The sequence below is a fragment of the Mauremys mutica genome, chromosome 7, assembly GCF_020497125.1.
Source record: "Mauremys mutica isolate MM-2020 ecotype Southern chromosome 7, ASM2049712v1, whole genome shotgun sequence".
Lineage (NCBI taxonomy): Eukaryota > Metazoa > Chordata > Testudines > Geoemydidae > Mauremys > Mauremys mutica.
The window spans coordinates 61,109,020-61,132,084 of NC_059078.1; the positions used below are offsets into that span (position 1 = coordinate 61,109,020).

The following is a 23,065-nucleotide window of genomic DNA, read 5'->3' on the forward strand; positions in this document are numbered from 1 at the left end:
GTGTACGTACGTCACCAAGTACGCCAGGCTCCGGCTCCGCCCCTTTCAGATGTGGCTCCACTCGGTGTACCGTCCGGCCAGAGACTCAATAGACACCTTGGTCACTGTGCTGCCGAATGTGCTTCATTTCCTCAATTGGTGGCTGAACCCCTCCGTGGTGTGTGCAGGGTTGCCCTTTCACCCGCCCCAGCCCACGTTGTCTCTAACGACAGACGCGTCTTCCCTCGGCTGGGGAGCCCACCTGGGCCAACTGCAAACACAGGGCCTGTGGTCATCAGAGGAGCTCTCGCTCCACATAAACGTTCGGGAACTCAGAGCGGTCTGCCTCGCATGCCAGGCGTTCCGCAAGCTTCTGTCCGGCCGTTGTGTCTCCGTCTTCACGGACAACACAACGGCCATGTACTACATCAACAAACAAGGCGGGGCCCACTCTTCCCCCCTTTGCCGAGAAGCCATCCACTTCTGCATACAACATATGATCGACCTGGTGGCATCCTTTCTCCCGGGAGTTCGGAATGCTCTCGCGGATCCGTTGAGCAGATCCTTCCTGTGCCACGAGTGGTCCCTAAGACCAGACATTATCCACACCATTTTCCACAGGTGGGGATTTCCCCAGGTGGACCTCTTCGCGACGCGTGCGAACAGGAAGTGCCAAACGTTCTGCTCGTTCCGGGGGCACTCACCAGGGTCGATATCGGACGCATTTCTTATTCCATGGACTCACCAACTGTGCTATGCGTTTCCCCCGTTCCCATTAGTCCACAAGGTTCTGCTGAAGCTCCGTCAGGACAGGGCTCATCTGATCCTGATTGCTCCGGCATGGGCCAGGCAACCCTGGTACACCACGCTACTCAGCCTCTCTGTCTCCCCGCCGATCACCCTCCCCCTCTGCCTGGACCTTATAACTCAGGAACACGGCAGTCTCCGCCATCCGGACCTCCAGGCTCTCCACCTCACAGCGTGGCTCCTGTGTGGTTAGACGCCTCAGAGCTCCGCTGCTCCGCACCTGTGCAACATATCCTGCTCAGCAGCAGGAAACCTTCCACTCGCTCCACATACTTGGCCAAATGGAAGCGTTTCTCGCTCTGGTGTGTTTCACGGGCTCTTGCGCCCACGGCGGTCTCCGTGCCAGTTATCCTGGACTACCTATGGCACCTTAAACAGCAGGGCTTGGCCATATCTTCCCTGAAGGTCCACTTAGCGGCCATATCCACTTTTCATCCTGGCGAGGGTGGACACTCTGTGTTCTCTCACCCGGTGGTCGCTAGGTTCCGTAAAGGGCTGGAACGTCTCTACCCTCAGATCCGTCACCCCGCCCCTACCTGGGACCTGAACCTAGTACTCAACAGGTTCATGGGACCACCCTTTGAGCCGATGGCAACCTGTTCCCTCCTATACCTGTCATGGAAGACAGTTTTTCTGGTGGCCATTACTTCGGCTCGGAGGGTCTCTGAGATCCGAGCCCTCACTGTAGACCCTCCTTACACTGTCTTTCACAAGGACAAAGTTCAATTGCGGCCACATCCCGCTTTTCTCCCTAAGGTGGTCTCGGCCTTCCACACCAGTCAGGACATCTTCCTCCCGGTTTTCTGCCCCAAACCTCATTCATCTCCACGGGAGCAGCGATTACACTCCCTGGATGTCCGCAGGGCGCTTGCATTTTATATTGACCGCACAAGGCCCTTTCGTAAGTCCCCCCAGCTCTTTGTGGCCATAGCGGACCGCATGAAAGGCCTTCCCATCTCCACTCAAAGGATCTCCTCGTGGCTGACAGCATGCATCCGCACGTGCTATGACTTGGCCCATGTTCCAGCGGGCCACCTCACTGCCCATTCTACTAGGGCTCAGGCTTCTTCAGCTGCCTTCCTGGCACACGTACCGGTTCAGGAGATCTGCCGTGCAGCGACCTGGTCATCGGTCCATACGTTTGCTTCGCACTACGCTCTGGTGCAGTAGTCTAGAGACGATGCGGCCTTCGGCTCGGCAGTTTTGCATTCTGCCACGTCTCACTCCGACCCCACCGCCTAGGTAAGGCTTGGGAATCACCTACATGGAATGGATATGAGCAATCACTCGAAGAAGAAAAGACGGTTACTCACCGTTGTAACTGTTGTTCTTCGAGATGTGTTGCTCATATCCATTCCACACCCACCCTCCTTCCCCACTGTCGGAGTAGCCGGCAAGAAGGAACTGAGGAGTGGGTGGGTCGGCTGGGGTATATATCCGCAGCCATGGTGGCGCCACTCCAGGGGGCGCCCAGTCGACCCACTGAGTTGCTAGGGTAAAAGTCTTCCGACGAGCGTGCACGCGACGCGCGCCCACCTACATGGAATGGATATGAGCAACACATCTCGAAGAACAACAGTTACAACGGTGAGTAACCGTCTTTTCCTCTTCCAGAAATCCTTCCCTTGGAAGCTCTGGTTTCCTCTTTTGCTCACTTATTCTTGTGCTTTTCTTTGTGATGAATCAGTGGTGCACTTCATTTAATAAGCACTTACTAATCTACCTCTGGATTAATTTCTAATGAAATATTATCGTAAAGTAAACACGCCACATCTCTTGAAGGGTTATGACATTGCAGTAGCTGTCCTTAGAGAACCTCTATGCAACCTGTTCACTTCAGCTGAAGCATTTTAATCTGCTGTTCTGGCTGCCTGGCAATGTAACTCTTACTTCCATCACTCAGTGTTTGTAAATGTTATAATTTCTTCTTTTACAAGTTATATTTCACCTTGAGTTTGAACACCACAGAACTTCTGGTACAGCACAGAATCGTCTTCAGCTCTTCCGGTTGTCCAGGGTGCAAAAGAAGTTTCTCAACCTTCCTATGTCACTTTATCCTGTTGCTACTTGGGCAGTTCATTTGGACATGCACTTTGCCAGTAATAATGCGTATTACTGTGCAAAAGTGCTGTAGCTCTGACTTCAGAGATTAGGTTGGAAATAGGGTTGCCAGTTTAGGTTGGACATATTCCTGGGGGTTTCATCACATGACATAAACTTTAATTAAAGACTAATCTTTACTTCTTGGAGACTCCAGGGCAATCTTGGAGGGTTGGCAGCATTAGTCAGAAAGCTGGTAAATGCAATTCTTAACAATGACTATTGGGTTATGCGTAGTAGAGAGCAAAGTGCACTTGTATAATCAGGAGAGTTCTTAGACCAAGTTTTACTTCTTTCCAGCCACCAATTTTGTGTTTTGCAGAGGTAAGCAAAATCTATTTGTTGACTTTTTGTGAGTTTTCTTTATTTCTCTTCACAGATAATTGGCCTACTGAATGTGTTCACACCACAGAAATCCCTGGAAGAATTTCAAGATGTGTAAGTCTAATTTTTACCCAAGTTTGTAACTATTTAGTTACTTGTCACAAGCGTGTGCAGTAGAATGGACTTCAGACAATACACCTTATCTTCTAATTACTCATTTGTTGTTGTTTCATAAGTTACATAGTGATGGAGCTCATGGATGCAAATCTCTGCCAAGTGATTCAGATGGAGCTAGACCATGAACGAATGTCGTACCTTCTTTATCAGATGCTGTGTGGTATCAAGCATCTTCACTCTGCTGGAATTATACATAGGGTTAGTGGTATACTATACTTTTTAAAATCCACCTAATGTTCTCGCCTTCAGTATTAAGAAGCCGGGAAAAATTCTATTAATATCGAAACCATGTATCTACTTTCAAAGCCTGCGTTGTTGTTGTGTGTGTGTGTGTGTGTGTGTGTGTGTAAATTTGAAACAAAAGTATGAGTCCATCCTGAACTGGATCTCAATTTGGCTAGACTAAATTGTCCAAAATCTGTATAATAGGTTGCATCACCTCCTCTAATTTTGCAGTAGAATTCTTATCCCAGTGGATATCAGAAGGAAAGAATACCTGGAAAAGAGTGACTTTTGATACTAATTGGTTAAACCAACTAAGTTCCTGTTTCGTTTTTTGGTAACCAAATGTGAAATTCCATATATTTTTAAACTGCCATCATGTAATCTTTATTTTTGCATTTTTTTTAAAATAACAAGCACATTATACACCTTTAAAATTCTCTGCATAATCAAATATTGTCTAGTCCTGTGAGTGAAACTTTATACAACCATGTAGCTTGGAAAATTCTGTCCTGTAAGCCGCCTAACTGTTTCCTCATTGCAGGGGTGGCCAACCTGTGGCTCCAGAGCCACATGCGGCTCTTCAGAAGTTAATATGGGGCTCCTTCTATAGGCACCAACTCCGGGGCTGGAGCTACAGGCGCCAGCTTTCCAGTGTGCTGGGGGGTGCTCACTGCTCAACCCCTGGCTCTGCCACAGGCCCTGCCCCCACTCCACCCCTTCCTGCCCCCTCCCCTGAGCCTGCCGTGCCCTCACTCCTCTCACCCCCCACCTCCCCAGAACCTCCTGCACGCCACAAAACAGCTGATCAGGAGGTATGGGGAGGGAGGGGGGAGGCTGCTGGTGGGTGGGAGCTGCTGGGAGCGGATTGTGGGAGCTGCTGGGGGGGCTGCAAACGTATTACTGTGGCTCTTTGTCAAAGTATATTGGTAAATTCTGGCTCCTTCTCAGGCTCAGGTTGGCCACCCCTGCCTCATTGTGTTTATATTAAGTCAAGGTTGCTTAATTAGGCACTCGGGTCAGGAAATTGTGAAGTTAAGTTGTCCATGCTTTACAATACTGTCTACAGTTACATAATTGTATATGATTTCTCAAAAAAAAATATTGTTGTGTGTATATATAAGATTGTGTGTATATATTTTATATATATACACACAATCTTAGTAATACGTAGCAACTTATAATACTTCATTTGCTTACTCTGTTTTCATTGTTACAATATTTAATTATATGTGTGTATTGACTTCTTAAATAAGTTCTCATCTTGGTAGGCATTTAATTATTTTTCAGCACCCATATACTATACATTCTCTTCAGTCAGCAGTGCAGCCTTCCTTAGGTGCAATTCAGGGGATGAGACAGTTAACTATCCAAGGTAATTTACTTGGATATGTATATGCCAGAGAATTTTTTTTATTATTCTGAAATACTTATCCTGTTGTACTTGACCTGTAGTTTTGTGTGCTATTACTGTTTTTCCATGTACTCTTTCATTTCAATGTTTGTATTATCCTTTGTATACCAGATAAAAAAAAACAACTACAGAATATTGCATTTGTTTATTTAGGATGGTGCCAAAAAATTGATTGATACTATGTTGTATGAGAAATTCAGTGTGATTTTTGTGACACTTGTGTGAGTCATCAAAGTCTTCATCAAAATGCATAGACCCAGGGGTTCAAAGAAAGGCTACACATGCAGCCTTGGCGTTTCCTGTCTGAGTGCTTAGCTGTACAATCTTGATATTTTCCTAGGGGTTTTTTGCTGTGGAAAAGAAATCCCAATACTATGGACATACTTGGGGAGAATGCCCTCTCCTAACCCATGTTGAAATACATAGGAGGGGAGGCCCTGTTCTGTCAGTTTTAGGAGTTGCAGGGCAGTCTTCTTTCAGACTTTCTAAGCACACCATAATACAGAGCCCCTGCTCTCAGAGAACCTGCAGGTGAATGGAAACATTTATGCAATCACAGTTATAAAAGGAGCTACTTCACCACCACAGTGTTCAGTTCCAGATATTATTGGTGGTGGGTGATTAGTTTGAAAATCAGGAAATTTAGCTTCAGTGCTTCCTGGTAGTTGTAGTTTAGAATTTGTACGGACATTCCTGAAGTATTTGAATTGCTTCATATTGTTGTGCAGTATAAATTCACAAGATGACCTATTCTGGCAAGGCTAACTTTTGGCACATTTGCTGTGTAAATAATGATCTTTGAATGCGTTAATGGCTCTGAATGACACAGGTGGATCAATTTCACCTTCAGGTCCTCATATTATGACAGTTTATTCTCAGCCTTCATAGAAAGATCAGCCTGCTGTTCATAAAAAATGTTGTGTTGCTTAATTTTGCATCAATTAATCATTTGTATTTAAAGGTGTAAAGCTTTAGTTTTTCTTGTGTCTGTCAAGCAGGTTACAACAAACCTTCTGAAGAAAAGGGATATTTGCAAAGGACATTAGCTTTATGTGGAACACACATAGCTTCAGCAGTGATTTTATTTGTACCTCACTTAGCCAGGTCCTCAGCAACATTATCATTAATGTCTAATGCCAATTTCCCTGTTGACACTGTTCATCCCATACTATCTCTTTCTGTGGTTGTGTGTGGTGCATTTGGGGTCTTGGTATGTCATGGCAACGGAGAGTCAGGAACTCCTGAGTTCTAAATCTTGCTCTGCCATTAACGAAGCATAATTTGGTTACTTAGCTTCTCTATGAAATAGTAATGTAGGTTGAGAGTTAATATTTGCACAATGCTTTGAAGGTGTAAAGTGCTGTATAAGTGCTTTTATGCAGAACATATTGCATTGCTTGTGGAAATACTTGCTTCAAACAGTAGCATGCCAGAAACACAATACATGTACAGTGTAAAGGCTAAAAATGAAGGAAAGCTCCCACAATTTTTACTGGCCAAGCAAATTATATAGAGTGCACATACATATAATGAAATGCATAGCTTTCACATCAGTACTTCTCAGTATAGATTTGACTATAGATAACTTAACCTTACTAATATCTTGTACATGAGCACCTGTTCCCAGAATACTCAAAGCATTTTACAAAGATTGAACCTGCAACAGCTCAAGAACTATGCTTTAGTCTCCATTTTTCAGGTGGAAGGTGGTGATTGAGCTGAGTCCCAGCAGTGTCTGGAGTGACTTGCTGAAGGGCACGCAGAATGTCAGTAAGGGAGTTGGGTATACAATCCAGGAGTTGTGATATCAATTTCCTGCTCTAACCACTGCATCACTCCCACATGAGGCTTTTTGAGCCCCTGCTATAATGAAAATGTGTATGTTTGTACACCTGAATGAGTTTAAAATGTATCTTGTGGCAGTACTAGCCATGGGAATTCTGAAGCATGTTAGGATATATGTCTTGTTGATTTGTATTCGCATTCAAATTTTCTAGACTTTCTGGAAGTCAGATACTGGAAGGAAATTGAAGAATGGATATGCTTATGTAGGCATTTACTTTCTGCGTGCAAATGATGTGGGTGCATGGAATTATTTCCTGTTGATGATGATGGTAAAATCTTTCCTCAGTTCTAGCCTCACAATTTCGAAGAGAATGAATTTGGTTAATACAATAATATTGTGGCCGGCTGAGATGCCACATAATTTATTGATGGGGAAACAGGACTGCTCCAGAGGTCCTATAATAATTTCATCCCCACAATAGAAGCCTGCATATATACAACAGTAACTATTCAAACAGGATATAAACACAACTCCAGCACAATCTAAAATAAATGTTGTCCTAAGGAGCTGAAATGTCTCATCACACTTGAATAAGATAAATAAATGTTGAGTATCTTGTAAGCAGAAGACTAATCTCTAGAGTCAATAGAATCTCTTATTATGCATCATATCTTCAAAAACATTCTCCTAGCATGTGATTTGGGGAGAGGTGGGAAGGTGACTGACTTCAAATGTTCCTGTACACTGGTTTGATTTACTTCATATTTTGTAGTAAGTGTTGCAATATTCTTTTATATTATAGAGGCTCACTGGAAGCCTGAAAATTACCATATAAAATCTACATACATCAGTATCTTCTGTCTCAAAGGGGTGCCAGATCTTGGTCTTATATCCCATGGTAATTCTGTCTTTTGGGGAATCACTCCTCTAGTCAGGGCTGCCCAGTGGGGGGCAGCAAGTGGGGCAATTTGCCCCGGGCCCCGCAGGGGGCCTCCATGAGAGTTTTTTGGGGCCCCTGGAACAGGGTCCTTCACTTGCTCCAGGGACCCCGGAAAACTCTCGTGGGGCCCGTGCCCTCGGAGCTTCTTCCGCTCCGGGTCTTCAGCGGCGGGGGGTCCTTCCGCCCTGGGGCGGAAGGACCCCCCGCTGCCAAATTACCACCGAAGCAGGACCCGCCGCCAAAGTGCCGGGTCTTCTGCGGTAATTCGGCGGCAGGGAGCCCCCGCCACAGGTCTTCAGGGCACTTCAGCAGCAGGTCCCAGAGCGGAAGGACCCCCTGCCGCCAAATTACTGCCGAAGCGGGGGCCCCCCACCGCCGAAGACCCCAAGCCCCCTGAATCCTCTGGGCGGCCCTGCCTCTAGTGATCAGTTAGGTGGGAATGAGAGATCTCATGATGTTTTTTAGGATAAACCTTCTGATGATATTGCCAGCATTTGCTCTGTGACATCTAAAGGTGTGGAAAATATGGCTTAGAACAAAATGGTTGCCTTGAATGCTTCTGTAGACGCTGTGTGGGCAGTTTGTAGCTCGTAGCTTTGTAAAGCATCTTGGAAGACTGAGTTTAAAAGGGGGCAATGGAAAATAAAAATCTGGTTGTAGAGCTCAACTGAAGAGTTCAGTTGCAAATCTTCCACCTAAAGTGCCTTGAAACTTTGTGAAGGTATTTTGATTCCTGTTTTTAAAGGTGCAAGGTTATCTTCTGGAAGTTTTTCCAATGGCAGTTCGGGGTTCTGTCATTATTAATCTTAAAGTTAGTTAACCAATGACCAACCAAATCATTATTGCAAACTAAATCTTTGCAAGCATGAATTTCCTTCTGATCATTCAGAGAAATATCTACAACAAATCAAAAGAGGTAATGCAACCTTGATTGGTAAAGTTGATGCAGGGTAATTCACTTTTTTAACAGATGCATTTTAACTATAAAAAGTTTTGCTTGATTAAATCATAAGAATCTTCATGTTTTGAATACCATTTATGATTAAAAGTCCTGCTGTGACATTATCTCTAATAATTCAGCCATCCTTGTTTCCCTTTGGAACGGTAATTCCCTTAAGCAATTTGTAATACTTGACTCAGTGCTAACATTTCACACTAACCCCAAATTATTTCAAACATTGCTAATATATCTAGTCACCTTCGTTGTGTTTTTCTCCCCCTGCTTGTTACATAAACTGCTGAAGAGTAATACCAGAGGTGTAATTCTTTGGTTGGCTGAAGATATGAAAATTAATTCATATGAGGAAAAAAAATATTGGAAGAATGAAGTTCTAAAAATGGCCCAGTTTTTAATTTTTATGCCAGTGGTTATTTTCTTTAAGATTTGAACTGCAGAGTGTTTTGTTCTTGTCTTAGCAGTCATGTATGATGTTTCTTTTTAAGGATTTAAAGCCCAGTAATATAGTAGTAAAATCAGACTGCACTTTGAAGATTCTTGACTTTGGACTGGCCAGAACTGCAGGAACTAGTTTTATGATGACGCCTTATGTAGTGACTCGTTACTACAGAGCACCAGAGGTCATCCTAGGGATGGGATACAAAGAAAACGGTCAGCAAATATAGTCTTTCTTTGACATAGCTTTTATTTTTTGTTTGGCACACCACATTTTACATGTTAATGTTTTTCAAGCTGTAGAAACTTTTAAAGTGATACTGTGACCAAAATGTATAATATAGTTACACCCAATAGTTCATATTTAATAAAACCTATTAGAAATGTTTACATTTGATATAAAAAAGAAATTGGGGGTCTTGTTTGTTTAAAAAGATAAATAATCTACTTGGGACAGTGGTTTGTTTCACCTGCAAAAAGTGAGAAATGCACTTTCCTCATATGTACTATCTGCCTTGATCTATAGAATATCTTGGGTTGAGCGTTTATCTCTGAGCCTATTGGTAACTAATGTGAAAACACATACTTCTAAAGTGACATAAGAAAGGAAAAGGCTACATTGGAATATATTTGCTACTTTTTGAAAGACACACCCCAAAGAGGGATATGCAAGCTGAGCCCACTCACTACTGGCATTAATTTGTTTTTATTTTAAAATGTGCCAGTTCTGATAAATTAGCTTCCTCTTTAGTTGGTTTAGTATTTACAAGCCCAGGAACAAAAACTAGTCACCTGATGTTATGAAGGCTACTGCTACACTAAAGAGCTTACAGCACCGATGCAGCTGTGCCACTGGAAGCTCTCTTGTAACTGCTCTAAGCCAATGGGAGAGAGCTCTCCTGTTGGCTTAACTACTTCACTCCTTGCGAGCGGCGGTAGCTATGTTGGTGACATAGCACTGTCCACGTGGACACTTACATTGGTGTAACTTATGTTGTTCAGGGGGGATGGTTTATTCAAACCCTGAGTGGCAGAAGTTATGCCAACATAAGTTGTAGTGTAGACATAGCCTAAGACAATGATGAAAAAGTTACTCCAGATGGATGAGTGAATAGTTTTTTTGTGAGGCTGGGGCTATGTTTTCCTCCAAAGACTGTTAGCTTGTATTAGTGTGTATGTTCCTCCAAAATGCTGTATAAAGAGCTAGGTAAAAGCTATGCATTATTATTTACAAACCCAACGCTGAGTGAGGCAAGCAAGGGATGAAGGGTTTTTTCGCTCTGAATTTACCTGACTGATCAGGCTAGCTCAGGCACTTATTTCCTTTTTTCTGGGGCTTTAAAGTGGCTAATTAGAGAAGAAAAAGGACAAGCAAACCCTTTTTAAAAACAAACAGAACTTTTCCCTGAGAGAGAAGCTTTCTTTAAAAGCAGCATCGCACCCTTTACGTTATTATGGCCTGTTGTCTCTTACATAATTGTACAATTATATAAGTCCCAATCTGGCAACAGATTTCCTTTTTAAAAAATAATTAAAGCTTGTCTTTTGGGGGACTAATAGTATTACCAGCTATTGACAGGAATTACCTTCTAACATACTCTGGAATGGAGCGAATGTATTGGTTCATACAGATGTCTCATACAAGAATTAGTGCACTTTAAAATTTCAATGGCAGATTCCCTGGTGCACCAAAGCAGTCAGAACACACTGGCCAATTAAAAAGTAGAAATACGGATTGGGCAAATTAAGGACCAGATTTACCATTGCATGTTGGCTGATCAAAAAGAGCTGTAAAAGATTTAAGGTTGATAGTATGTATCTTTAATAGAAATGTTCTGTGGTAGCATTCTCTTTGGGTTTCTTGTTTAGTGATTTTGTATGAAATCTTCAATTTTTAAAAAAAAATTAGAAAAGTTCCAGACAAAAAACGGTTATAATGGAGTTATGGTTGAGCATGTGTGTCAGTAATTTAAGGATAAAAAACATTTCAGGGATTATCTGAAACCAAGTATTATAAACCCAAGAAATTCAAACATTCCTGTAATATTTTTCCCCTTTATTACCAATATGTAATATCAACTTTACTTCCACTTTAACAGTTTTTTTTTTCCTTGGAATTTTAATTAGGAGTAAGTGCTTCCCATGTAGGGATTTTAGACAACAGACACTTTATCACAATTAGAAGAATAGGAAAAGTGATATGAAAATGTCTCATCGAGATCATTTTTGACCTGAGATCTTTTATTCCAAACTTCCTGAGACCATCTCTTAAGGCTTGGTTACATTTTAGCTTCACAAAATCTTTGTAAAGAAACCTTTGTAATTGACAGGGTTCTTCAGAGCAAACTTCTGGAAATTTTAAAGGGTGAGCAAAGAAGTTGTTTCTAACATTCACTCATTTGAGCCTGTTAAAATCCCTGCCATTTGATGCATGAAGAGAAATACTTGATGCTCATATACTGTTGCTCTTCCCTTACTCTCCACACAATTCACGTTTATCATTTTGAGCCAGACTATCTCCAGTAGGTTTCGGGTGCATTTCTCTTCATGAGAGCAGAGGGTTGCTTTGCAGGTGAAACAACCAACATTTAGAATCTTCATTAAATTGTCAAGAACAAAATTTTACCCCTTTTTAAGTTTTGTGGCAAAAATGCATTGTACTTAAATACCTGAAAACAGTTTATAAAGACAATATTAACACCAATCTTCAAATGTAGTGGTGACTTATGTGCCACAATTCATGTAATTATGATCTGGGATTTAAAAGCAACAAACTTTTTAAAAATGAACCAGGCCCTTAATTTTAACACTTAATCTGTAGAGTTGAGATTGTAATCAGGAGATTGATTTAGGTAATATTTTAGAGGAACTCTTAAACATGGGGAAAAGGAATATTTTGAGTAAAAAGCTACTCTGTTTGTAGTGTGTTTATGCAAGTGTTCTCACTTAAAACCCATTATTTTCTACTTCAATGAAATTCTAAACTAGTGTCTGACAAGGAGCTAATAGTAATAATAAAAATTCATCACTCTGATTTCAAGAAAACTCTTGCATAAAAATCAGCAACAGTAGCAAAGAAAATTGGCATACTTGTAAAAAGTAAACATGTACTTCAGTGGGGATGTCTTCCACGGTTGTTGAGGGTTTTTTGAGAGAAAGTGAGAGGTAGGGCAGAAAGTCTAAGTACTTTTTATATACAAACTCGTATTATTATGAGTGTTTGTTTCTTTTGTATCAGACAACATTACGTTCTGATGTTGCTGGAGAAGTATTTTTAAATCAATTATTTCTAGTCTAACTACTTCCAGGAACATACTAATCTTGTTAACTGATCCTCTAAAATGCTAAATAATCTTTTATTGCTTGTATTCCCTTTTTATTTAAAGGGAGAAGGACTGCACAGTAAAGCACTTTTCAGGAAATACCTGCCAAAAGTTTCTTCTGTTCCTACTTAATCAAATTTAGCCAGTAACCCATAAATTCTGCTCTAAAAGTATTCACTACTGAAACATGCTTCCTTCTTTCAAATGACAATTTGGTTTGCTAGCTTTAAAATGACTGACTTTTGCAAGCACAATGAAACATTTAAACAAATATACTTATTTTTGCTATTCCAAGCAAATCTATTTGTGGAAATAATTACATGTTGTTATTGCAAGCCCCAGAACTTCAAGGCGGGCTTTAAACTGTCTGATATGTGTGCATCTCTCTCACTTTAGACACTTAAGCAAAAGGCTATCTTCTGACTTCTTTATGAGCCAGATGAAAAGATAATCCTTAAAGATACTGTGTGTTTAAAATAGTTTCACTGCTTAATACCACGATTATTTCTTTCCTTCCTGTGCTGTCTGCAATTGATAGGATGCAGTCATGTTATGCTTCTTTAATTTTAAATGACCGTTTGCTTTGCTTTTCCTTCTTTTTGTGCTACAAACATAGTGGATTTATGGTCTGTGGGGTGCATTATGGGCGAAATGGTTTGCCACAAAATCCTCTTTCCAGGAAGGGACTGTATCCTTGTGCTTCTGCAGCAGGTTGAATTAGTTAGGTGATTAACGTTCTAATGTTCTCTCATGAAAATGCATATGGGTCAATTTTTTTCTTAAATGGACATGAATTTTTTTGTGATACATTTCAAAAATTGTTGAGGTAAGAACTTCAGTTATACTCAGGCTGCATCTAGCAGTAGGACATAGTCTCTGCTGGTACCGTAGTTAGCACACATTCACCCTCACTCATTTCCATTGTACACTGCTTTTTTATAATTACTTCACGTATGTGTGGATTATTTTTTAATTTTATTTTATTTTGATAACTACCTTTTATGTTAATGTCATTGCATTTTGTTTTCAGTTGACATTTGGTCAGTTGGGTGCATCATGGGAGAAATGATCAAAGGTGGTGTTTTATTTCCTGGTACAGATCGTATCCTTACCTTTGGCCTAGGATGTAGTTTTGAAAGGTCCAAACATACAGCAGCATTTCAGGTCCATGTCAGAGTAGTCTTTGTCTGCTCCACTGCTGCCTGCTACAACACTGTTTAAATTACTGTTTCAAAATACCATTTGTGAGTTCATGATTTTTAGTTCTGATTGTCACAAAGTTGTTATGGGAATATCATTTTTTAAAAAGCAAAGCAAATAACTGTAGCTTGCAGTGCTGCATTTAGCAATTCATGCAGACTAACTTTAGAGAGATAAGTAGCTATCCACTTGGACACACTGAGGTTTTTACCCTTTTATTTTCACTTCAGATTTTTATATAGTGCCTATCCATTGCTTCTGGGTGTTGCCATAATTAAGTTGGACTTCTTTTGTTGTAGAGTGCTTTACTTGTTATATGTTCTGATTTTCCTTTCTAACTGAACATTTTATGGAGTGATCTGCTATTCTACTAATCTCAGCTATTGTCTAAATATTTCCGCAATGTTGCTTTTTGTGTTTGTAAGTGGACATTTAAAAAATTCCTAACCAGTCCGGCTTGTGTCACGTTGTGTCAGGTTACGCTTTGTGTGCTACTTTAAAGGAAAGCTCCAGAGATGATGATCTTAGATAGCTGAATATATTGATAGATAAATCTATATATGTAATATAAAATATAGTAAAAAGTGAAGCTTCAAAGCATCTTTTAGAAATACCTACCAGGCCTGTGTTTCCATTCAGTGAATGAGTTGTAGTGTCTCTCTCTGGGCATTGCCATATTAAAGATACTTCCAGCAGAGGACTTGTTAGATGGAAACTGTACTGAAAGAATCTGCATTACCAGTAGACATTACTAAGAATCAGAAGTTTTGTTTGTGCAGAGTTCTGTTCACTTCCTCCCCCAAACCCTTAGTAATTTCATTGGTTAAACCAAGCATTAAATTCCAGATTTGTTGGTTTTAAAGGTAAAGCTACTAGAAAAAGCCAAAACCCTTGAATTCTTATTGCCAATATTTCCAGATATGAACAGTATTATCGGTCTTGCTCTGCATCATCCAACTGTCGGGGCTGCAGTTATTTATTTGAGACACTGGCCCTGATTCAGCTTAATTTCTTAAATACATCTTAGATGTATCTTACTTCATGAACATGAGTAATCTTTTTATCTTCAGTGGGACTTGTTGCATACTTCAACACAACACAACAAGTACTTTATTGAATTGGAGACACTTTCTGTTATGTTAAGACTCAAGGGCCCAAATTTTCAAATATGCATGCCTAAGGTTAAGGTGTTTTAATAAAAATAGTGGGTTTTTTTGCACATCTGCTAAGCAACCCCAGTTTTTGTTTAACTTTAGAGGGAGCTAAATTAGGCCTCTCTTATTTATGCAGTTATCTTTGTTCATTCAAGTTTGAACGCTTGGCTTTCATTTTATGACTTATTGTGGTAATTAGAACTTTCTTGTACTTACGACATTTTAAATGAGAACTGCAATATATTTATGGGGCTTTGTTAGATACATCTATATTCCATAGGCATTTTATAATGTCCTCATGACTGTAGTATCTAGCACTTAAGTGAGCAGAAGCACAGGCAAAGTTCTCATTGACTTAAGTGAGGCCAGGATTTCAACCCTGTTGTGCACATCTACGTTGCCCAAATGTGACCTCTCTCCTAATTAGTACACACTTCATGTATTGCACAGCCAGAGCTTGAGTCAGGCTATAAAGTATATAGATAAAACACCGATGAGTGGCTTTTCCCTCTAATTCCTTATTGATGCCTAGCAAATTTGGGAGTTGAATCTAACAGAACTCGACTGTCTGCTCTCTGGACAATTATACAAATAGTAAGCGTGGTAGGTTTCTGTTAAACTTATATTTGAGATTTGCTTTAGCTCGGTGGGTTTTTAACTCACTGTACTTTCTACAAGAGTATCCTTTGGCAAGTCTGGATATTTTATGGGTAAAATCAATATTAGCTTCACTATCTCTTCAGCCAAGCTTACACTTATTCATCATCACTGTTCTCTTGAACAAGCTAATAGTGTCTTTTTATTTATTACGGCCTGCTACCTTCATCTCTGTTAGATATTTTGTATTGTCTTAACATAGCCTTTATGCTTAATGTTAGACATGCCATGTTTTTCTTAGCTGCTTGACCTTAGATATTGATCAATGGAATAAAGTTATTGAGCAGCTAGGAACACCATGCCCTGAATTCATGAAGAAATTGCAGCCAACAGTGCGGACTTATGTGGAGAACAGACCTAAATATGCTGGATATAGTTTTGAGAAACTCTTCCCAGATGTACTTTTCCCAGCTGATTCTGAGCACAACAAACTTAAAGGTAAGATCTTTGTACATGTATGTTGTATCATTTTTCATATTGTAGTAGCCTCGTGAATGAAAGTTTAAATTTTGTCCATTGTCAGATGAATCTTTTAAAGAGTTAAACTTTAAAATGTTGTTGCCAAGGGATGGGATGTATGTGCTGGGATTACGTCTATCTCCTTGTTCCTGTTTTCTCCTGAGCTATTGCTGCATATTCTTGTAGTAGCTTCTTTGTTACCCAGAAACAGATATTTTCCTTTACAGCTGACACTAAAACTGCTGAGAGAGGGGTGTGGAGGTTGGAGGAAATGGGGGGTGGAGGGAAAAGGCAAAAAAGAAAGCTATTGTTGTAAGCTATGTAGCCAGAATTCTTTTCTCTTTAGAGAGAAAGTAATTTTATATCCCTTTTGTTTGTATCCTGTCTACCCATGCCTTTGGCTCTGGGATCCCTTCGTTCTAGAAATAAGAATTTCTTGGTGCTAGAAGTCAGCTGCTACTTAACACAGTAGACTAGCATGAGCTCATCACATTTTGTACTCTAGCAAAAGATGATTAACCTGGTAGTGCTTTGAAGCGATATGGTCTGCTGTTGCCTGGTCTTACAGAGCTTTCGAAAAAGTGACTTGAGGCTCAAAGGAGAATAAAAGGTTCTCACTCTTATAGCCCCTGCTTGTCCACAGGACAGCCTAGGTTGTATCTCAAATGGGGATTTTTCATTTCCACTATCAGCTAAGGAAGGGACTGACCAGCACTATGACCATAGCCCATTTAGGGGTAAGAGGATTCTTGGGAAGAAGAAAGGAGACATTGATATGCTCAGAACTCCCCTCTTTGCCTCTGGGTTTACACATGGAGAATGGTTTCTTGTACCATTTATTTATGCAGTGAGGTAATTTTTGAAACACTGGAAGCTCCACATTGTAAAAACACTTGCAGTGATAGAGGCACTTACACTGAATTAACCGAATTTTAGTATGGCTTCCTTAATATGGCTAGCTTTGCTGTCTACACAATTTTACTTATATTTACTTTCTCTAAATATCTTTGCCTAAGTAAAGAGTACATTTTTAATTATGAGAGTAGTTAACCATTGAACAATTTACCAAGAGCAGTGGTGGATTCTCCCTCACTGACCATTCTTAAATCAAGATTGGATGTTTTTCTAAAAGATCTGCTCTAGGAATTATTTGGGGGAAGTTCTCTGGCTTGTGTTATACAGGCGGTCAGACTAAAAGATCATAATGGTCCCTTCTTGCCTTAAAATCTATGAATCCTAGGCACTATATATTGAAAAGATATAATCTAGCGTGTCCATCTCCTAACCCCACCACTTCCTAGCTACTACGAGACTTTCTCCTACATTACTTTATCCTGTTGAGTTCTGAGTAACTCAAGTGATATGGATACCACCCATTATTTTGAGAGACTGTTCCATAGTTCAGTTGCAGAGTCAGTCAGACCCTTGTTGTCTAGACATTTTTCACCCTTTTACTCCTAGTTCTACCTCTGTGGACAACCCTAAATTATTCTTTCCCTTTTCAGTATTTACACACTTCAAACTCTTGTAAACTGGTTTTCAGATTCCCTTCCTTTTAATGTCATGAACCAGTACAACTAATCACCCCCTTAATCACATTTTTTTAGCTTCTCTGTGAATTCTCACCAATTCTGATTCTTTCCAACATTGAGATGCTGAAATATAGCATTCACCTATAGTTGTAGTTTTGCAGGTGGAATACAATATAGGGAGTGACTTGCATCCCAGGTTTATTTCATGATGGCTCTGTGTGTTGCATCCAAAATTTCATTGGCCTTTTTAGGTGAGTTTGCCACAATATTACACTGCAAACTCCCACCCAATTGCTTTCCTAGTATATCCAGCTTGTTAAAATGATAGGGATATTTTTTTTCCTAGCTGTACTAGCCCTGTACACTTCCCCTTGTTTAATCACATTTTATTTCCTGTCCATTTGTTTAGCTTGAGGTTTGTTTCTCTGACCTGGTTGGAATTAGCTCTGCCTCACCACCCAATTAGTCTGCTTTTTCACCACCCCCTCCAGATGATCAATAAGATGTTAATTAAAATTAGATCCAACACTGATAATTTGACTGTATGGTGGGAGACTTCTCCCTCAGTACACTGGTCAGTCTCACCTACTTGCTTAGGGTCTAACTGATCGCCATATTTGTAGTCAGGAAGGAATTTTCCTCCGGGTCAGATTGGCAGAGACGCTGGGGCAGGGGGAGGGACGTTCACATTTCTCTGCAGCGTGGGACATGGGTCATTTGCTGGTATGTACTAGAAGCCTTTAAATCATGATGTGAGGACTTCAGTAACACAGCCAGAGGTTATGGGCCTATTGCAGGGGTGGGTAGGAGAGGTTATGCAGCTGCAATGTGTAGGAGGTCTATGATAAAAGGGGAGTGGGGGAGCTCCCTTTTATGGACACCCAGCCAGCCAGTTAGCAGTAAAATCCCTCTTGATAGCAGTTCTCTGCTTGTTTTACCTATAAAGGGTTAAAAAAAAGTCCCCCAGGTAAAGAAAATTGGCACCTGACCAAAAGAGACAATGGGAAGGCTAGAACTTTTTTTAAATTGGGAAGGAAGCTTTCCCTTTGTGTCTGTGGTTGTTCTCTGGAGAGGGGGAACATAGCAAGGTCATGGCTATGACTATGCTATAAGCAGCTTTAAGCCAGGCATGAGAAATCATCAGATTCTACCTAGAATTACTGATTTGAACCCCCTCCAAATACATAAGTAAATTAGGAATGTTTAGAAAGATGCGATTTGGTTTATTTCTGTTTATTTTTTTAAGGTTTGTGGACTTCTCTGTGCTAACCCCAGATGCTTTTGTTTGCTTGTAACTTTTAAGCTGAACCCCCAAGAAAGCTATTTTGCGTGCTTCATTTTGGAGTTGCTCTTTTAAAATCTAGCAAAAGCCTAAGTTCCAGATGTATTTTCTTCCTTTTGGTTTTTAATAAAATTTACCTTTTTTTAAGAACAGGATTGGATTTTTGGTGTCTAAGAGATTTGTGCATGTTGTTTGATTAGCCGGTAGCACAGCTAATTTCCTTTTGTTTTTTTCCTCAGCTCTTCCCCGGGAGGGGTGGGGTGGTGTATGTATGAAAGGGCTTGAGGGTACCCCACAGGGAGGAATTCCCAAGTGTTCCTTCCTGGGTCCAAGGGTTTGTGTTTTTTTGCATTTGAGTGGTGTCAGCATTTACCAAGCCAAGGTCAAAGAGAAGCTGTAACCTTGGGAGTTTAATACAAGCCTGGAGTGCCAAGTATTAGTTTTTAGAATCCTTGCGGGCCCCCACCTTCTGCACTCAAAGTGCCAGAGTGGAGATTCAGCCTTGACAAGGTCAAATTAGATGATCATGATGGTCCCTTCTGACCTTAAAGTCTATGAATCTTTCAACCTTTTTTCATACTTAGTCCAATTTTCACTCTGTGTCACAATGCTCATATGCAAGCCAATTTGAATCCAGTCTACAGTTTGGTTGCTCTGAATTCACGCATCCTGTATCTGATGACAGATTTATTTGGAGAGAGGGACAAGAGGCAATCCTTCATATTAAGGAATAGTTTCTTATCAGATACTAGTTACCAGGTTTCTCTTTTTTCCTTTGTTTGATGTTCTCTATCACCTGGATGTTTTTTTAGTCATCAGGTAGCTGTCCAGCTTCTGATATTTTTCCCAGAAATTCCCATTTTAATAAATCCATCTAGTCACTGGTGATACATGTATCAATAAAACTTATCAGACATGAAAATGTGTCCAGTTGTCATGTTGTCTTCTTTGCATGAAGGAGTACAATGACCAGGTACAGATTACTCTTCCAGGTGAGGTTTTGTTCTTGTTACATATGATGCAAATTCAAAAATTCTTTCACCAGTTTTACTCATTATTTTGACTTTGCTTTTTAATGTAGTACCAGCTTTGCTAAATCCTGAATTCTGTGCAGACCTTAAAACTGTAATTTGTCTGCTCTCTGCTAAGCCTTTTAAGTTCATAAAATTTAAAACATTGTCTAAAGTGCATTCAGCATAAACCTAAATAGAAAATTTCACGCTCTTGCAGCCAGTCAAGCAAGGGACTTGTTATCAAAAATGCTGGTTATAGATGCTTCTAAAAGAATCTCTGTGGATGAGGCTCTGCAGCACCCATACATCAATGTCTGGTATGATCCATCTGAAGCAGAAGCAGTAAGTTCTTGGCTTTGGTCTCTTGTTAGTGGGATACTCTACTGAAGGAAGCAAACTTGGAATGTGGTGATTGGTATCATTGCTTGCCATAATAATACACTACATTTCTGACATGCAGCTGTCAGATTTATAGCTGAAATTGGTAGATGTGTTTGTTAGAATTTTCTCTCTAGAGGCCAAAATTTCAGGCAGTTGTGATTCACCTGTATTTCTATGCATAATCATGATGATTGTACCTACAAATATAAGACATGCAAATATCGTACTTAAAAATCTCCTGAAAATCAGACCCTGGATTTATTAAACCAAATATTTGCCTCAGACTCACCTATGCATACCTGTTACATTTAACAGCAATATGAGCCATTGACTCCTGGGCAAGAAAAGAGGAAGAAGGTATTTTCACTAGTTAGGGCAATTTGGTAGTATCTCAAAACTAACAAAATAGGAGCCAGAGGCAAAACTCCAATGCAGGAGCATGTGCTGTCAAATATCACCACTGGTGAATGTGATTTAGTTGAAACATAAAAGTATATCACTTTTTAAACAATTAACTTCTGGCTTATTGAAATAAGATGAAAAATAAGTGTCTGAACAGAAGGAGGTGGTTGGCTGTGACCTAGTAAGAATTGAAGAAGACACTTCAGTATCCTAAACAGTATTTAATGTAAATGGTGCAACTAGAATTCTACAGAATATTTACAGCTGGCAGAGAAGAAAATGAACTATTGACAGTAAATGCCCCCAGTGGGGAGTCAGGCATGGATAATGCTGTACCTAGATACGTCTCCATTTAACCACCTTTGTCAAACATAACTGTAATAATGCAAGGAAAACTATTAATCACTAGGAGTCTGAAACATCACATGAAGTATAGAAAAGTGGCCAGACATGAGATGACTATGTTTCTAACAGATACGGTGAAGCATGATGCTGTATTTTTAAAAGATTGGGTTGGGATTCTGAAAGCTATTCTTTGTACAACAACCTTCCTGTTAGGTGATGTGCATTTTCCCTTTCATTTCACTGTAGTTGTTTATCATGCGTCAATTCTGTTTGCAGCCTCCACCAAAGATACCAGACAAGCAGTTAGATGAAAGAGAGCACACAATAGAAGAATGGAAAGGTAAGAACAACATTTTAAATTTGTCTTTGGGGCTTGCCATCCAATCAAGGATTATTGTGTTACTGGAGTTCTGTTAAGAAGTTGGAATGACTAGCAGCTTAAATGTCCTTCACAGCTCAGAAACTTGCATATCATTTAAGTATATGGTAAGGTTAGATTATCGATGATTAGATGATTCTTCTGAATTCATAAGTTAAGTGACTTGCACATAACATGCTTCCAGTTCTAATTAAGTTTAGTTAATGAGCCTTCTTAAAGGCACAATTATGGTATGGTAGTTCTCTTCCATGGCAAAGATCAGGTTCATACAGACATCAGGTAAGGTGGTTGGGTCTCTGGCCAGTAAAGCTTGCCCTGCTCCAGGAGGTAAGGAACATGCTTTCATTCTTGGCACTTCTCTAACCTAGGAAAATTACTTGTTGCTGATAATGGCAGCTGTGTGTGAAGCTGACCTGGCACTGAGCATGCTTTAACTGCAAGTGTAGCCAAGGACAAGATCATGTTCAGCACCCTTTTCTGGAAGTGTGATTGAGGGATTAAGCCATGGCTTCGGGAATAGTTTTATTCCTTAATTATGCTCCCTGAAATGGTCTGGTTACACTTGGGCTATATCTGTACTAGGGAAACCACACCACCTTCGAGTAGATGCAGCTGAGTATTCCACTTTGCTGTGTGTGCACACAGCACATCAAAGCCCAAGAAATTTGCCTACCAGTACCCGTAGAAGATCAGTATTCACACTTCGTGGCCATAGCCCTCCCCCTGGCTACATGAGGCAGTGCTGCCCCAGCCCTCCCTCAGTTCCTTCTTACCACCTGTGGCTGGAGTTGGAGCTTTGTGTGATCTTAACCTCAACCCTTCAGCTAGTTTAGTTTTTTCTTCTAATATATACTGTAAGTAGTACCCTTAGTGTTAGCTTAGTATTAGTTGTATTAGGGCTTGGCTACACTTGCAGATGTGCAGCGCTGGGAGTTACAGCTGTCTTCGTATAGCTGTGTAGGGAAAGCGCTGCAGTGTGGCCACACTGACAGCTACCAGCGCTGCAGTGTGGCCACATTTGCAGCGGTGTTGGGAGTGGTGCATTATGGGCAGTTATCCCAGTGTTCAAGTGGCTGCAACATGCTTTTCAAAAGAGGGGGGTGGGATGGAGTGTGAAAGGGAGCGTGGGGGAGAGAGAGAGTGGATTTTTGGAGCGACACTGTGTCAGCTCCCTGCCTTGCAAATTCCGACCACTTCCCCCACCCCTCATTCTCTCTTAAATGCAAATAGCCTTCAGACCAGATAAGCAGCTGCTCCGAAGGACTCCCTTCTCCCCCTCCTCCTCCTCCCTCCCCCCCCCCCCCGCCGTGCTGTTTCTCTCCTCAAGCAAACACTAGCTGTGGACATTCATCCCCCCTGCCTGCCTCATTCACAGGAAACAGTAGCTGTGTTTGTTTTTTAGATAAGCAGCTCTGGGAGCCCCGAATTCACAACAAAACAAAGAGAGGCATCATAACAAAACAAAGAGAGTTCTTTAGTTAAAAGCATTATGGGAAAATTCCGGAGGTCAGTTACAGCGTAGTAAGATTAATCACTGTTTACACTGGCACTCCAGCGCTGCAGTCGTTATTCCTCAGGCAGAGATGGAGTACAGCCTGCGCTGTAGCCAGGGAGATACAGCGCTGTATGTGCCTGGCAAGTGTGGACGGTGAGTGAGTTGCAGCGCTGTAAAGCCACCACCAGCACTGCAACTCTCCAGTGTAGCCAAGCCCTTAGTTTAGTTTCCTCAGTGATACTCTTACAGGGGTTAAATGTTGTCCTTCATGTGAGAGAGTTATCCCCACCAGCAATCCCTA

At 40.9% G+C, this 23,065-nt stretch overlaps 1 protein-coding gene across 5 annotated transcripts in view; it reads left to right on the forward strand.

Annotated features, from left to right (window-relative positions):
- Nucleotides 1–23,065, forward strand: part of MAPK8 (mitogen-activated protein kinase 8) — a 147,188-nt gene that overhangs the window by 111,401 nt on the left and 12,722 nt on the right. For 4 of the 5 annotated variants that reach the window (XM_045024414.1, XM_045024415.1, XM_045024412.1 and 1 more), the window contains exons 4-10: nt 3,266–3,324; nt 3,447–3,585; nt 9,193–9,358; nt 13,496–13,567; nt 15,732–15,914; nt 19,980–20,104; nt 21,167–21,230. In XM_045024414.1, coding sequence (XP_044880349.1) covers nt 3,266–3,324; nt 3,447–3,585; nt 9,193–9,358; nt 13,496–13,567; nt 15,732–15,914; nt 19,980–20,104; nt 21,167–21,230 — 808 coding nt within the window. Of the gene's footprint in view, nt 1–3,265; nt 3,325–3,446; nt 3,586–9,192; nt 9,359–13,081; nt 13,154–13,495; nt 13,568–15,731; nt 15,915–19,979; nt 20,105–21,166; nt 21,231–23,065 lie in introns of all 5 variants that reach the window. The other variant, XM_045024413.1, reaches the window with a different exon arrangement.